Genomic DNA, 14973 nt, shown 5'->3' with positions numbered 1-14973 from the left:
ACACTGGACGACCTGGTCGACCCTTTCGGAGATATTGCCCACCACCGTGTGTCGACGGTTCAATCCGGTGCAGAGGCAACATTGCAGAGCTGCCGGGTGTGTCTGGAAGGTAAATCCATCGCACCCCTGCCCTGCTGCGGGAAGGCCGTGTGTGACGAGTGTCTGAAGCTCTACGTCACCTCCCAGGTTGGTGTGAGGGTGGTGGTGTGGGTGGATGGCTGGGTGGGGAGGACTGTAAAGTGCAGCAGGGTGTCACATGGCAGAGGTTTAGTTTGCCCCAGAATCAGACGGGGTCAGTCAGCTGCTGGCAGGAGATGGTGAAAGAAACATAAACAAACAAACAACACACTTTTAGACAGACACAAACTCTATCCCCTCTCACACCTTGTTGTGTCATCATGTTTGCCATCTTGTCTTTCTGGAGGCAGGGGCATAACTAGAAATTCTTGGAACTATCAGAACATATCTTCAACAGGATGTGGCAAAGCACAATTTGATACAGAGTGTTTTGATTATGCCATCCACAAGGTTTTTTTTTCTTTTTTAGATGCGTTATGAAAACTTTGTTTTGTTAGGGCATTCAGGAAATGTCACACTCCATCCTCTGAACTGAAACTTACCGCGCAGGGTTGGTTTTCATAATGGCTCACTTTGTGTTTAGTTTAGTTTGAAAGGCTCCACTCATCTAAAAATGTCATCCTCACACCGAATAAATAAAACAGCTACTTTCAATTACAATCTGCAAAAGAAACCGTATACCCATGATTTTCCCAGAGTTGAATTTAAATCCTTCATTTTCAAATTAAAGCTTTTTATTCATTAAAAAAAACAAAAAACTTTATATGTTTACATTTTAATTGATCAATATGCTCAAAGTGCCTACAATAATGACCACAAAAAGAAAGAAAATCATGATAAATTCATTATCTCCAACCATCACAAGAAGAGCAAAGCGGAACAAGTAAAAAAAAAAACAGTTTTTCGAATCCTAAAAACGGATGAAGGAGCAAAAGACAAAAATAAAAGTATGTATGTTTTAGCTTTAATTTCAAAGAATGTGCTGCCCTGATAACTTCCAGTAAAACAGCAGCTAAAGATCACTTCTATCTTGATTAGTAAATCAGGATGTTATCACTGCAACTTGGCCTTAGCCCATTAAAGGCTTTGTATTTTAGAAGGATGCTTTTAAAATCAAAAGTGTTACAGGAAGCCAGCACAGAGCAGCTCAAACTGCACTAATGTGCTCTCTCCACTTTATGCCAGAAAATATCCCCGAGTGTTTCAGGTGAACGGGAGAGGGGGGCATATTAGTAAATTATGTTTTTATGTCCGACAAAATGGGTCACAACAGGGACACATACTAACTTATATCAAGGCACTCACCAGCTTTGGTTACAATAATTATCAAGGCAAGGCAAGTTTATTTATATAGCACATTTCAACAACAAGGCAATTCAAAGTGCTTTATACAAGACATCAAAGGCATCATGACAGGAAAGAAAAGATACATTAAAACATCATAATGTAGTTTTGAAAAATATAAAAAAAAACAAAGAGCTTAATAAGGGCAGCATTTCAAGTATTTGGATGCTGATTTAAACTTCAAGATGAAGAAAATAAACAAAGGACAGATAAAAGATGTACTTCCATTATCTCAACTGAGCCGCTAGAGATCGAGAAATGAAAGGGAAATTGCAAGTTACTGCTGTTTGAGGACTTATAAGACATAAATGAAGTGGTACCAGGCAGCAGTCTCCTGATCTTAATCCTGGTTTTGATAAAGCTGCATGCTGCCCTGTAAGTCATGAATGGAAAAGAATTGGGAATGAGTTGCAATAGGAGGCCTTTACTACTGTTGCTATTATCTGTTTTAATCTGTCCTGATAAAACCGCGGTTATCAGCAGTGCAGACAGCTTTTTATCTGCAGTGATCTTGCTTTGATAAGAGAGCATGGATAAGCATACCAACACAGAGACAAGCAGGCGATTTTATGAACAGAGATGAACATTTTGTACACCAGTGGTTTTCAACTGGTAAAGCTCATAGGCTGTAGATATTAATGACATACAGTGTGTGTCCATGATGACATTAACTTATCAGACCCATTTAGTTTGCTGTACCAGGCTGTAAACATGTTCATTCATGGTCTAGAAACATATTTTTTGCCAGTCGTGTGTACGTGACTTCCAGTGTTCCTGCAGCCAGCCTCAAGCGGACACTCGACAAACCGCAGGATTTTGCACTTCCACATTTACTTCATTTTTTCAAAACCGGAGGTCGCCACTTGGCATAGCATTAAAACCCACCATTAACTTCTTCAGGAAGAATTACTACTCACACGTCTCATACCTTTCAACCAATGTGATTCATTTAATGAACAGATTTGCAGGTTGGACCTGAGAGGTACAAACTGTGACGAAACAAAGACACAGAACAAAACAGCAAATATGATTTAAAAAGAGCTCTTCACAGACTTTTTGACGTAGTTTTAATTCCAGACACACATTCAGGACCCACTTTCATCAGCTCCCTGGCTCACTTTAAGCTCCCCATTCCACCAGTTGAGACGTATAAATGATCTTGTGTAGGTGGAATGTTTTCCGTTAACAAGCTGCAAACCTATTTGATCACATATGCTTGATTTTAACTGTGAATAGACACAGTCAACAAGCCAGATGGGGCAGACTGGATCTCAACCAGCAATTTAATTTTGAGGCCTGAATTTTTTGGTCTACACTACAAATAATGAATAGGAGTTTAGTAGCTGAATAGTTGATAATCTTGTTAGATTTGTTGCTAATTGTTGATTAGCTTGCCAGCATAGCCTAAAACCCTTCGTATCAATCGTACAATTGTCATTGGATTATAACTGGCTTGTTACAAAAGAGTTAGACTGTTAATTACCTTCAAGTTGAAAATGTAAAAACACACAACTTTTTTTTTTTCATACAGTTGTCATACTTACATAGTTGTTCATACTTATGTCAAGTTGTTTGCTTTCTTAATATATCACAATAAGTAGTTGAAGCTGGAAATGTAACTGTCATGCATTACTTTGAGTTAATATTTAAATATAAAGCAAACAGCACCAACCCTCAGATATATCATACATAAGTTAACTGTTTCAACTCTTTATCTGTTCTTCAATAAGCTAACTTTTTTAAAATGTAATTTATTCCTTTGAGAAATCCATTGAACTTTTTATTGAACCCTATTTTAGATTTATCTGCTTATCTATTACTTTAAGAAAACCATTTAAGCAGTTTCTCTTTACTTAAAGCAAAATGTTAGGACAGGTTTAACTAGCTGACTTTAATTTTTGAAAACATTTATACTGTTGATTTTTTTATAGTGTCTATCATGACTTTATGCTAATTATCTTCTAACATTTACCCATTGGTCCTATTTCAAGCTTACATTTAAAATTCTTAGTTTTGTTTTTGTTTGATAAAGTGTGTGCTCCTTTTAGCTAACGTGTAACTGCTTATCCATTCCTGTAAGCTAGCAAATGTTTCATTATTATTTTGGCTGGAAGTATAAAATATTAGTTATTTTAAAGCTGAGTAGTTAAATCAACAATATGTTACTTTTCTAGCTTAAAATAGCAGTTTTCAAAGTCGATTTAATAATACAATAACCATCAATCAGGGAGAATGGCATTGACTGCACTTCCACAGAGCTTTTTTTTAGGAGTATGACAGTTTGGTAGCCACCCAGTTAGAAATAAGACAAAGCTTGTCAGTTAGTCCGTCTTAGTCCTGTTTGATTTTGCTGAGGCTAAAGCCCCGTTTCCACACAGCAGTCCGGTACGGATCAAGACTAAACCGTACCAAACTGGACTGATCGGTACCGGACTGCTGTGTGGAAATGGGTCTTTTGGTACAGTTTGGTTCAATTAAGCCTGATCCTGTTTGTGTTTCCACAACCACCCGTGCCCTATTTGGTAGGCGGCGTGTAAGCCGGATGCCAACAGGTGATGCTATTACTTAGCATCAGATGATAGCAGCTAACCGCTAACAGCTAACCTCTAACTAATAAATTCAACAAAGGAGAATTCAAATCAATCAAGCTTTGTTTCAGAGAAGGCTGTGTGCAGCGAGGAGAAACACAGACATAAACAATCGCCTGTGTGTTTACAGTCAATGGTTTAAACACAGAGTTTGTCACACAGGAAGTGATGATACTTTTGACCAGTCAGTGGACTGCAGTGTTTAGCTCCACCTTTTGGGGTTGGCTCGATATCCCAAAAAGTGGGACGGTACAGATCAGTTGTTTGGGAATCTTTCCCGGGATTAGTGTATGGAAACACAAATTCCTACATATCGTTGCTTTAAACACATTGTAGCCAATGATTTTAGCTGTTTATTCTTAGCCTAGCATGGCGTATGATTTCTATTCAATTGAAAAAACTTTATTTGTCCCTGGGGGCAATTCAAAGGCACACAGAGCAGTAAATGAACTACAGTGCAGCTATACTAAACATTTAACCAAAGATAAAGATTTGACTGCTTATCAACTACATCACTATTTTAAACATTGATCTATTTCATCAAGATAACTCTCTGATCAATGAACAGTGATGGTTAGGCCTTAGAGCTCACTGATTATTTTTGTCAAATATACACCTAGTTAGTTGTCCGAATGGTTTTCGGATATTGTAGGCTGAATTTAGCAGCAATCTACTCCTGAGGCAACAAATAGGCAACACCTTAAACAAGCCAAACGTTACTGCACACTGATGCTAAATACTACCAGTCATTTTCAATGAGCTTACTGTCACTGCAGTCCTGAGACACACATGCAGTTTTTTCTAAGTTGATTATTAGTCTGTTTTTTTTATGACTGTGAAAATGCAGGAAATTGTACCCACCGCAAAGAGTGACGTGTGTGTGGTAGACAAATTGAGAAGCAGCAGTGTTAACCCGTCCAACCTGTCTGGCAGTGGTCATCACAGCGTCAGTGTTGTGGCAACAAGACTAACACATCAGCTTTATCATTATCATGCAGTAGTCATTTACTTTGTGTGTAAGAGTGTGTGAATGCACGTGCTGCAGGAGATGTTGGGTGTAACATCACCAAAGGGCTGATGCTTTTGTTCTTGGCTTTCTGTCTGCTGTCAGCATGACACACACAGACATAAGGCCTTATCATGTGTCAGTACAACTGGTCTCACTGGCTTTGATGGGCTGAAAGTGAGGGAATGAGACAAAATAGATCTATGTAATAATGTAAGAAAAGTGAGAAGGAACCAGAGAAGAGATGCCCTGTGAGAAAACAAAGACAAAAAAAATAGAAAAAAAAAAGAAGGTGAAAAAGACACCGAAGAACAAACTTCACAGTGTCTGTAAGCTTCTTCTTATTCTCTTAGGCCATTTGAGCACACACTTAAATTACTTGGGCTTTTACTGACCCCAGGTTTGAACCCGGTGACAGAGTATTGATATTTTTATATAACAAAGTCTAAAATGATGAAATAGTGAAAAGTACAATAGTTGTTTTTTTCCTGTTTGAGTGTTGTAAGATGTCAGGCCCTGAAGGAAGTGAATCTTATGTGTGTCTGTATGTTATTTCCCTACAGTTGTTTTTTTTCTGTCTTTTGTTTTCTAGGTTCGAATAGCAAAATCTGACATCGGCTGTCCAATCTCAGAGTGCAGCGGCTACCTGGAGGAGGGAGCGGTGGTTTCCCATCTAGCCATCGAAGATCTGGCAAAATATCGTTACTTTTTAGAACTGAGTAAGCTGGACTCCAGCACCAAACCCTGCCCCCAGTGCAGCCAGTTCACCTCACTGAAGGAACACAACCACACCCGCTCTGAGTACAAATATAAGGTGAGATGACACGTAACTCAAACACACCAGAAAATACCTACAGGTGACGTGTTAAAGTGACCTAAGCTTCTGTCTACTGTCTTCTTTCCTCTCTGGTAGATCCAGTGTAGCAATTGCCATTTTGTGTGGTGCTTTAAGTGCCACGCGCCCTGGCATAATGGTGTAAAATGCCGTGAATACAGGAAAGGAGACAAACTGCTACGAAGCTGGGCGAGCGTCATAGAGCACGGACAAAGGAATGCCCAGAAATGTCCACAGTGCAGGGTAAGAGCTGGGAACTGTAAAGGATACAAGCTGTTGTGATAGGGTGGGTGTGTGCAATTGGAAAGTTTGTTGACTGATGGAGGGTAAAAGCACTGTAGATGAGTCAATCAATGAAGGTTAAGAAGCATGGGAATGAGGATACACGATGGATGTATTGAGAAGTAGATGGACACATTTTTGAAGTGCATGTTGAAGCGCAGAGCAGTAACGCCCAGACAGGAAACGTATTGAACAATAAATGTTCAATACGTCTGCAGCAGAAGTGTGTTTTATCTCACAGTCTCGTTCTGAGCACACTGGTCTACACATAATATCCCACTGGACTGTCAGAAGATGACTAAAGCATCAAAAGATTGAGCTAATTACTGGTACAAGGAAACTGTTTGCTGACAGTGGCAAACACTTTCCATCTGTGTTCACTGCCCTAATGCTCCATGTCTCTGAGTTTGTATTCTGGCAGCAGGGAGACAGGATCCTGTTGGACTGTGAAGCCAGCAAATTGGTGTCATGCTGTGTTTAGCTGGAAAAGAGACTGAGAGCAGCTCTGGACTAAATGCCCAGTTTGGAGACTTTTCTACTACTGCAGCAGGCAAAAAGCCAAACGTCATCAAGATTACTGCTGTATATACGAGTACAGTGAACTTCAACAGAGGCTAAACCTAAAGCTCATGTTGAAAAAGATGGCTATTGGTGCATTTGAGCGTTGGTTAAACAAGAACTGTACGTGATTTACAATAAATGACAACGTAAGCAAAAAGCCTAAGTTTGAGAAAATCTTTTGAAATGGACCCACTGTCAAGCCCCGCCCTCTCCAGGAAGTAACCCTCTGTCAAGCCCCCCTGTCCTTATATTCTGCTAGTAGGTTAGACAAAATCTCTTGTTGCCAGACAAGACAAATATATGATAGTAAGAAGATAACATGACATCTCTAAAAACATGTTAAAGTCATATAAAAGTTATGTTGGCTAATACTCGCTGTCCTCACATGGCTGCTAGCTGTCTCTCCTCCACTGACTTCTGAACCTCTGGACTCTGAATCTGTGAACATTTCTTGAGCAAGGGTTCTGAATGATCTCAACACCGCAAGCACAACCTTAAACCATTTAAAAAAGAAAACTCTGTTAACCATGTTGAAGTAACACAATTAAGGTCACAATTTCACCACAGCACAAAAAGACTTAGCCCAGTTTGTCCGGAAGCAGCCAAGCAGCGGTTGCTACAAGAAGTGGCTCCCTGATTGGTGAGTCAGCAGACCAATCAGAGAGCCATCAAATGTGTCCAAGTTAAAAGAGAGAAAACAAATGCATGCAAATCTTCAACAATATTGTATGGGTAACCCTTTTTTGTTTTGCTTCTTGTTTCTGCTTTTTTCTTTGTATTTGTAGATCCATATCCAGCGTACAGAGGGATGTGACCATATGACATGTACACAGTGCAACACTAACTTCTGTTACCGCTGTGGAGAGCGCTATCGACACCTGAGGTAAAAAAAATTATTTAAAAAATCCCCTTTTTTTTTACTTAATTTCTCTGATTGGCTTTCTTCTTTCTTTTTTGTAAAGATTGTTTATTGGCAATTTTTTCCTTTATGAGATAGGACAGCTGAAGAGAGACAGGAAATGTTGAGAGGAGTGAGAGCGGATGATGACTTGTGCGACCTAACCAATTGATACGTGACATTCTGATTTCATCTTAATTTTCCTGCTTTCAGGCTTTTTGGGGACCATACATCCAACCTCAGTGTATTTGGATGCAAGTTTCGCTACCTACCTGATAAACCTCATCTGAGACGGCTAATTAGAGGGTCTGTGTGCGGTAAGTTGTTGTGTGTGTAAGTTGTTGGTACTACAGGTCCAATAGTCGACCATTACAGTGTACACTGAAATATTACAAAAACTATTAGAAGGTATGACATGAACTTTTGTACATACAGTCATGCTCTCATCATCCAGAGGATGAATCCTGCTGAATTACCTTCACTAACTTCCTAGCACCACGCTCAGCTCAAAATGTTGTTTTTACAATACGATATGCTACACTTTCCTATCCTCCTCGGGAAAATGTGTTTTTCACACATTAAGCTGCCTCCACTGTAGCAACAATAGATAATATCATTTTGAAAAAAGTCCAGCACAGGAGTACAAGTCGCAAGTAGGGCTACGCCACCAGAAGCTTATTGTTCATTTACCACGTTGGAGCAAGCAACGTTACAGCTGCTGTGCCTTTTTCCACAGATTTGCTTGATAGAAGTCATGAGTACCCACATTCCTTCCACCTGCTTTATTTTCTGTAATTCTGCTTTAGTAAGTGATTTCGTACATTCTTCAGAATACCCATGACCCAATAAATCAGGGCAACAATGCTGCACTCAGTTTTGGATTATAATTGTAGATTAGAGAGAGTGATAGAAATAGCAGCAGCGAAGTATTTCTGGTCAAGCAATGGATCAAAACACGAAGCACGACTGCCTGCTGCTGCGTTGCTTAATGTCTGAGTGAAGCAAACAAGCTTTGTCTTATTTCTAAAAACACATTTCCCCTCTTAATAGTGATGTAAACCTCCATGTCTATCTCTGTGCGTGCCGAGGCCTCAAGAGGAGAGCTTTATACTGAAGCATGAAAGCGTCACATATCGGATTATGTTTGTTTTAATTATCTTTCAGAGTGATCACCAGAGAGCTTGCAGGAAGAGGAACCCCTCTCTTTTTTTTTTTAGACGTGTTTAACTCTGCTCTTCGTGACAGCTCTAACAAGTTTTATCAGCTGGCTGCTTGTTGAATTGGGAGATAATTTGTGCCTTAACAAGAGCCATTTACTCAATACAGCTCACACCCCTGTCCCCATGCTGCACACCAATAGAGGCACAGGTTTTTCACATGTAAGGAGAGATGTATTACTGGAGCATTTCCTGTGCAACATTCTGTCTCAATCACAGCCAAATTACTGAACTTGGTGCCAAACAATTACAACTTTTCTGCAGGGATGCATTTCAAATATACACTAAACTAACAGCATGTTGATCTTGATTTGTGCAATTCCATTTATTCATACTGTTTTTTTCTCTGTTTCCCTGTGCAGCCACTAAGGTGCTGATAGCTCCAGTGGTCATCCTGCTGGTCGTGGTGCTCGGAGCTCTCGCGCTGGTGATAGGTAAAAATGATTATATGCATGGAAACTCAAGCACATTAGTTAGGGAGAAGCTGTGGCGAGAGCAGTAAACAGCAGATAGCAGCCATTTCGGTGTGGCTCTTTTACTGGTATTTTGTACCGTACAGCAATGCAGGTGCACAGTGTATAAAAACAACAATACAATCATGCTACAAACTCACTTAAAAATGAACATGCATGAATAGAATTTGCACAAAGATGCCAAAGCTTTAGTCCTTCTGTCTGTGAGACACTGAAACTGCATTTACTGTTAATATCATCCAGCTGCACTCTGTTTGCACTCAGTGAAACAGTATTATGAAGCAGTAAGGCCTGAGCTGAACTGTAATTAGTGTTAATCTCTTTCCCGTGTCTGTACGACTGACAGATGATCCGCTGCGGGCGAGCATGCCATGATGGGAGATTCATATTTATTTTCATTGCTAATAGAATCAGTGTTGTGCTAGTGTCCTTCTGCAGTTGTTTTTGTTCAGCTCAATTAATTTCACAAAGGCGGCGGGGTGATTGAATCAAATCTGTAAAGAAAACGTACACAGTTTAAGATTATTATTGTACATTTATGAATGTTTATAGTTTGCTTTAGTCTTTTTTTTCGCCTTTCTTCAATCTCCCACCCTGCAGGTTTGATTGTTTTCCCGGTCTACTACGTCTGCAAGAGGAGGAAGAAGCAGCGCACTCAGGGCTCAGGGCGCTGGATCTGAAACCTGCCCTGCACTTCCTCCAGACCATGCACACACAAACACAGAGCTGGGGAAAAAAAAAAAAAAAAAAAAAGACGACGCCCACATCTCCTCAGGGATGAACACGCCAGCCTGAGTCCTCACAACATGAGCTACAGCAATTAGTGCATAAACCACTGGAGTGATGCCTGGATGAATCGTATGTCATAATGTCAAGAGTGGATTCTCAAGCAAATATGGTTGAAAGAATAATCCCACAGCTGTCAGTTATTTCAAGCAGATTTTTCTCTCAAATGTCACCTATTTAACGACAGCAATCTTTCAAGAGATCCAAAATATGTAACAGACAGACAAAGTTTTTTTTACATTAGCACACCGGCACAAAGATATAAGAGAAAGAGACTGGTGTTCACGGTTAAGTCTGCCATGAAGACACCAAATCTGCTGGAGCTTACACAGATTTTAAAAATGAGAGACCAACAAGAGAAATAATATTTTCTTTATATTGAACTTCAACAACGATCTTTCCCTCCTCTGTATTTGCTGCAGCTGGTGAGAAAAACCAGTTTAGAACATGCCATGATGTAAAACACTGACTTCTCACACGTGCAACCCTACGGAAAAAATATTTTTTTCTGCCTTTCTCAACTCAACCATATCAGTGACAAATCCATCTACTCATTAAGAAGGGGTTCTGTTTGCAAACACACAAGAACCTGACTGGCTCCTTCATGAAATCCTGGAAAGCCAAGTGGAATTTTAAACAAGCCTCCATTGTTTTCAAGAATTCTCCTTCTTTCTGCCCCTGTTGTCCTCACTACCCCTTTGCCCTGCTCTCTGGCTGTCAGGGTTAGGTGGATGAGGGCTGACAAACTCCCTGTCACATAATGTTGTTTCTGCTGTAGCCACATACCACACACTGTTTGCCAGTGTCTGCATCATCAAAAAAAAAAAAGAAAAAAGAAGCCGAGCTGCTGGGCGGCAACTGTGCCAAAACAAATTGCTGAATGTTGTAGGGCTGACCTGTCTCTTTGTTCGAGTTTTTTTTGTTGTTATTCTTATTTTGGGGGGCTGGAGTTGCTGGGTAGAGAGGTTGTTTTAGTTTTAGTTATTTTTTCTTTCTTTTTTGAGAGATGAGGGCTGTGATGCTGATCGTGTGCTGAAGTCTGCATGAAGGAACGGACTTAGAGTCTTGTAGGACTAATTTGCATTATAGTTCAAATGTGGATGAACATGCTATTGCAACTATTACGTATAGAAAATATAGAGTTATTTAGATTTAAACATAATTTGGACTGGGTGGTGGTTTGCAAGCTTAATGTTAAGGTTTGTGGTCAGAAGTCATCATCAGGCTGCAGTGCACTGAATTTGTGGTGGACTCATTTTGGATCTGGCTTTCAGGACACAGTGCAGAGTTTGGATTGTGTCTTAATTTTGCAGTGATGAGAGGACTTCTGACGTAATGGTTTTTCGTGCACACAAACACCTTATTAGCTCATTCACACTGGCGCATACTGCAAAAAGCACACACGGAGGGCTGCCAGGAAACAGGAGATTTTCAAGAGCTTTAAAGGTCGTCAACTGGCATCAGCTGCCAGCTCGCTGTCCTCCACTTCTCTCTTTCTATCCTGTCCTCCCTGCTGTCTGTCCGTACATTTGAAATGAGCGCACAACCACTTGAGGGATCACCCAATGCTGATGTTAAAAAAAAACATCATTCATGTACGAATGGACTTCTAACAAGTTACTGATCTTTATTCTGTTTCTAGCTCATCAGTGTTTTCTTTTCTGTTTGTTTTTTTATTTGCTTTTTTTAAAATCTCTCCATCATGTTAAGTTAGTTTACTCGTAGACTTAAAGAAAACAGACATCAAGACAAGGATGAGCACAATATACCTGCATCCAAGACATTGACAAAACATATGGAATGAAAAACAATATAACTTTAAGGAGAAATGTTTCCACTGAATCTGAACTCCAACCAGGATGCAAAGCATGAATGAAAGCAGGGCTGCAGTTCGTGCATGGTGGACATTTTGCTGCGCAATGCTACAACTTGGCTTCGTTCAAGGGATCTTCAACCTTTTCTACACCGGGGAGCCAATTAACACCGACTTTTCCTGAAGACCACAGACCATATGTCGTACCACACTGCGTTCAGTCTGTCCTAGCTCTGGGTTTGAAGCCAATCTCAGGGAGTTTGTTTGCTCTCTGCTGTACTCCGAGCCTGAATCACTGAATCTCTTTCCGATGCCAAGAACTGCTCAGCAACCATACTTAAAGCCAGGGAGTTTAAAACAGTGAAATGTCAGAGATCCAAAAAGCTCAGTGATGCAAACCCTCTGAGTTTTTCACAGCATGACTTGAAAGGGTGTGCTATTGTGGAGGGTTTAACATGTAGATAAGTCAGTCATCACTGAGTAATTTAATGTGTGCATTAAATCGCAAAATGAAATGTTGAAGCTACTTAACAATTGTTCACTTCCATCATGTGCACATGTTTTAACTGCTATGATAGTGCTACACTGACATGTTGAATTGCTGCTCTCTTTTTTTGGTCATTACTGAAATGACCGTCTAGTGGAGATATTCCAACTCCAAACTGTCTTTATGAATCAGCAGAGTGAAAATACTCTAAACAGTTCCCCTGCAGTTTACAGCGTTTTACTGATGAGTCATTCAAAAAGCTGAAAAACACAAACAAACAGACTTGCACCTTTCATAACATTTAAAATATCTTGACACATTTATCTAGATAAACGCAATATCTGACCTTTCAGACGCTTCCATTTCTGTGACTGTAGCCAGCATTGTTTTTCTTTAGTTTTTGTTTTGTTGCTTGATGTGGCCGTGTTTGGAAAAGATTTCTAGCGAGCACTGCTACGTGCTTATTGGAAAGACACTGAGGAGGGAACATGTCTGTATCGAGCCATGTCTTTAAAAAGACTGGCTTTATTTCCTCTTACATTTAATCGGACTGTATTTATAAGATGAACATCATGCTAAGGTAGAGGACTCGAGACTAGGAATTAAGTCCAGACACTAGTCAAAAAAAGCATGACATTAAAACAAAGTGCAGTTCTTATCTCATCTTCATGAATCAGCCGGTTTTTAACCAGTGCATTCCCCCCTGCTGGTCGCCAGAGAGAATGTAGGTTTATAGGAGTACCATATTGGCTACACTTTTAAAATCAAGAGTCTATAGTCACATTGTACGTGGTAATATTACTGTCAGATTATAATTTTAAATCTAAATCTGTACTCAGCACAGAACAAATGCAAAAAAATACTATTATTGTAACAGGAGTGTATTTGGCCTGGATTGCCCCTCATGTCTAATTTCTTTTACTCTCCTTTTCTTTTTCCATTAAGAACTCTCCTGGCTGATTTCATGTTAAACTGCTATGTTTAAATGCCAATCATTTTGATTGTGTTGTGTTTGTGCACATTACTGACTTAATGCTGACATTTATGTGAACACTAACTAATTGGCGGTTTGAGAGTTTTAGCGGCCGATGGTTTTTCCTTTGCTGAGGTGTATTGGCTGGCTCATACCCTTGGCTTTTTTTGTTTGTGTTACAATCCCATTATTGTTATATTGGCATAAATATGCAAAAGTGCCTTCACAGCCATTATTGATCAGAGTTTGCCAACATGAAGTCAAGGACCCTTGGGTGACTCCCAAAATTGCAAACGAGTAAAATGTATCACAGAGGTAATGTGAGTAAACAGCTAAAGTAAAGTTTTGCATATTACTTTTGGGCTTCTGGTGTAAAAAACAACAATATGAACAAGTGTTAAAAGTATATGCATGTTATTCTAACACAGGACAATGTGCAGTGCAATCACACTTTTCATTAACACTAAGATTAAACCTAACCTCTAAAGTTTCACAGGTTCATTAATACAGGGTGTCAGCTCCAACCCAAATACTCGTACTTTTGCACAAGTTAAACTGTCACTTTATTTTGGCTTAAACCAACGTCACACTTTGGACTTTTTAGATTACAATGAGCGAGCTCATTGGTTCCTGCTTCCAACACTGAATAAAAGTCATATGTCATGCACTGACACACTCTGTCAAGACAGTGATAATGACTAATAAAAAATGAATTGTTTTCAACACATAATGTCTGGATAAGAACAATACATCAAGATTAGTTTCAACTCAGGAGGCATGTATTATAGATATAAATGTTTTATATTAAATGGTGCTTATCAGCCACATCAGGACAGTTTTCCCCCCATAAAGACATACTAATGCAACATGTTAGTCAATAAAACACTTTGTTTTCAAGGTTGTGTGCTGAAGCTATTATTACTCACTCTGCCAGACACAAATGCTGTTTTTATTTGAGCATCCGATGAAGAATAAACTACACTGGGTCAAATGCTAAAATGTCATGGTTTTATTGTTTATTTGGAAAGTGTTGTACGAGATAATTTACCTACATTTTCTGAAAGATTCGAGAGTGTCTATTAGTCCATGAAACTGTCTGTTGCAGCAATATCCACTTTTTTTCTTCTATCTGCAAAGGACGTTGTGACTGCAGTTTTATGTCAGCAGGGGTCAGAAGTGCACTGCTGGAAGCACATCTCTAGCACAGCTCTATGTGATTCAGCATAATACAGTATTGATCCCAGAAAAAAATAACCTTATTATAAACTGTATTTCTGGGGATTACTTAATACAAAAAGGCTCTAAATATGCCAACTTTAGAAATGACTAAATCAATTAATATGTATTGTCTATTGTCAGTTACAGTGGTATTAGTTGTTATTGTTTATGTTATGGATCGCATACTTCAATACAATTAGAGACATTGCATGAAATGAAATGCAACAATGAAATGTAAAATCCTAAATAAGCAACTGTGCAAAAGTAAAACATAGTGGTACTTATGGTTTTTTTCTGTTAAGGTATTTCTTCTGAAATGATCAAAACATTTTTCCCAGGGCTGACACTAGACATACTTGTCTTCATACATTATTTGTTACACTAAACTTATTCTCGTGTCCACTGACCGCAATT

The 14973-nt window shown here is 39.4% G+C and overlaps 1 protein-coding gene across 1 annotated transcript; it reads left to right on the top strand.

Moving 5' to 3' along the window:
• rnf217 (ring finger protein 217) lies at nucleotides 1-14238 on the top strand (the record flags this gene model as incomplete). Its single annotated transcript, XM_079363428.1, has 7 exons — nucleotides 1-186; nucleotides 5609-5830; nucleotides 5930-6094; nucleotides 7480-7577; nucleotides 7806-7909; nucleotides 9172-9243; nucleotides 9883-14238. Coding segments are annotated over 7 exons (927 nt in total), but the record flags the coding sequence as incomplete, so codon positions are not given.
• Nucleotides 14239-14973: the final 735 nt, after the last annotated feature.

Source organism: Symphodus melops, assembly GCF_947650265.1.
Source record: "Symphodus melops genome assembly, chromosome: 1".
NCBI lineage: Eukaryota > Metazoa > Chordata > Actinopteri > Labriformes > Labridae > Symphodus > Symphodus melops.
The sequence above is the reverse complement of the archived record's forward strand: the minus strand, read 5'-3'. Positions and strand labels throughout refer to the sequence as shown.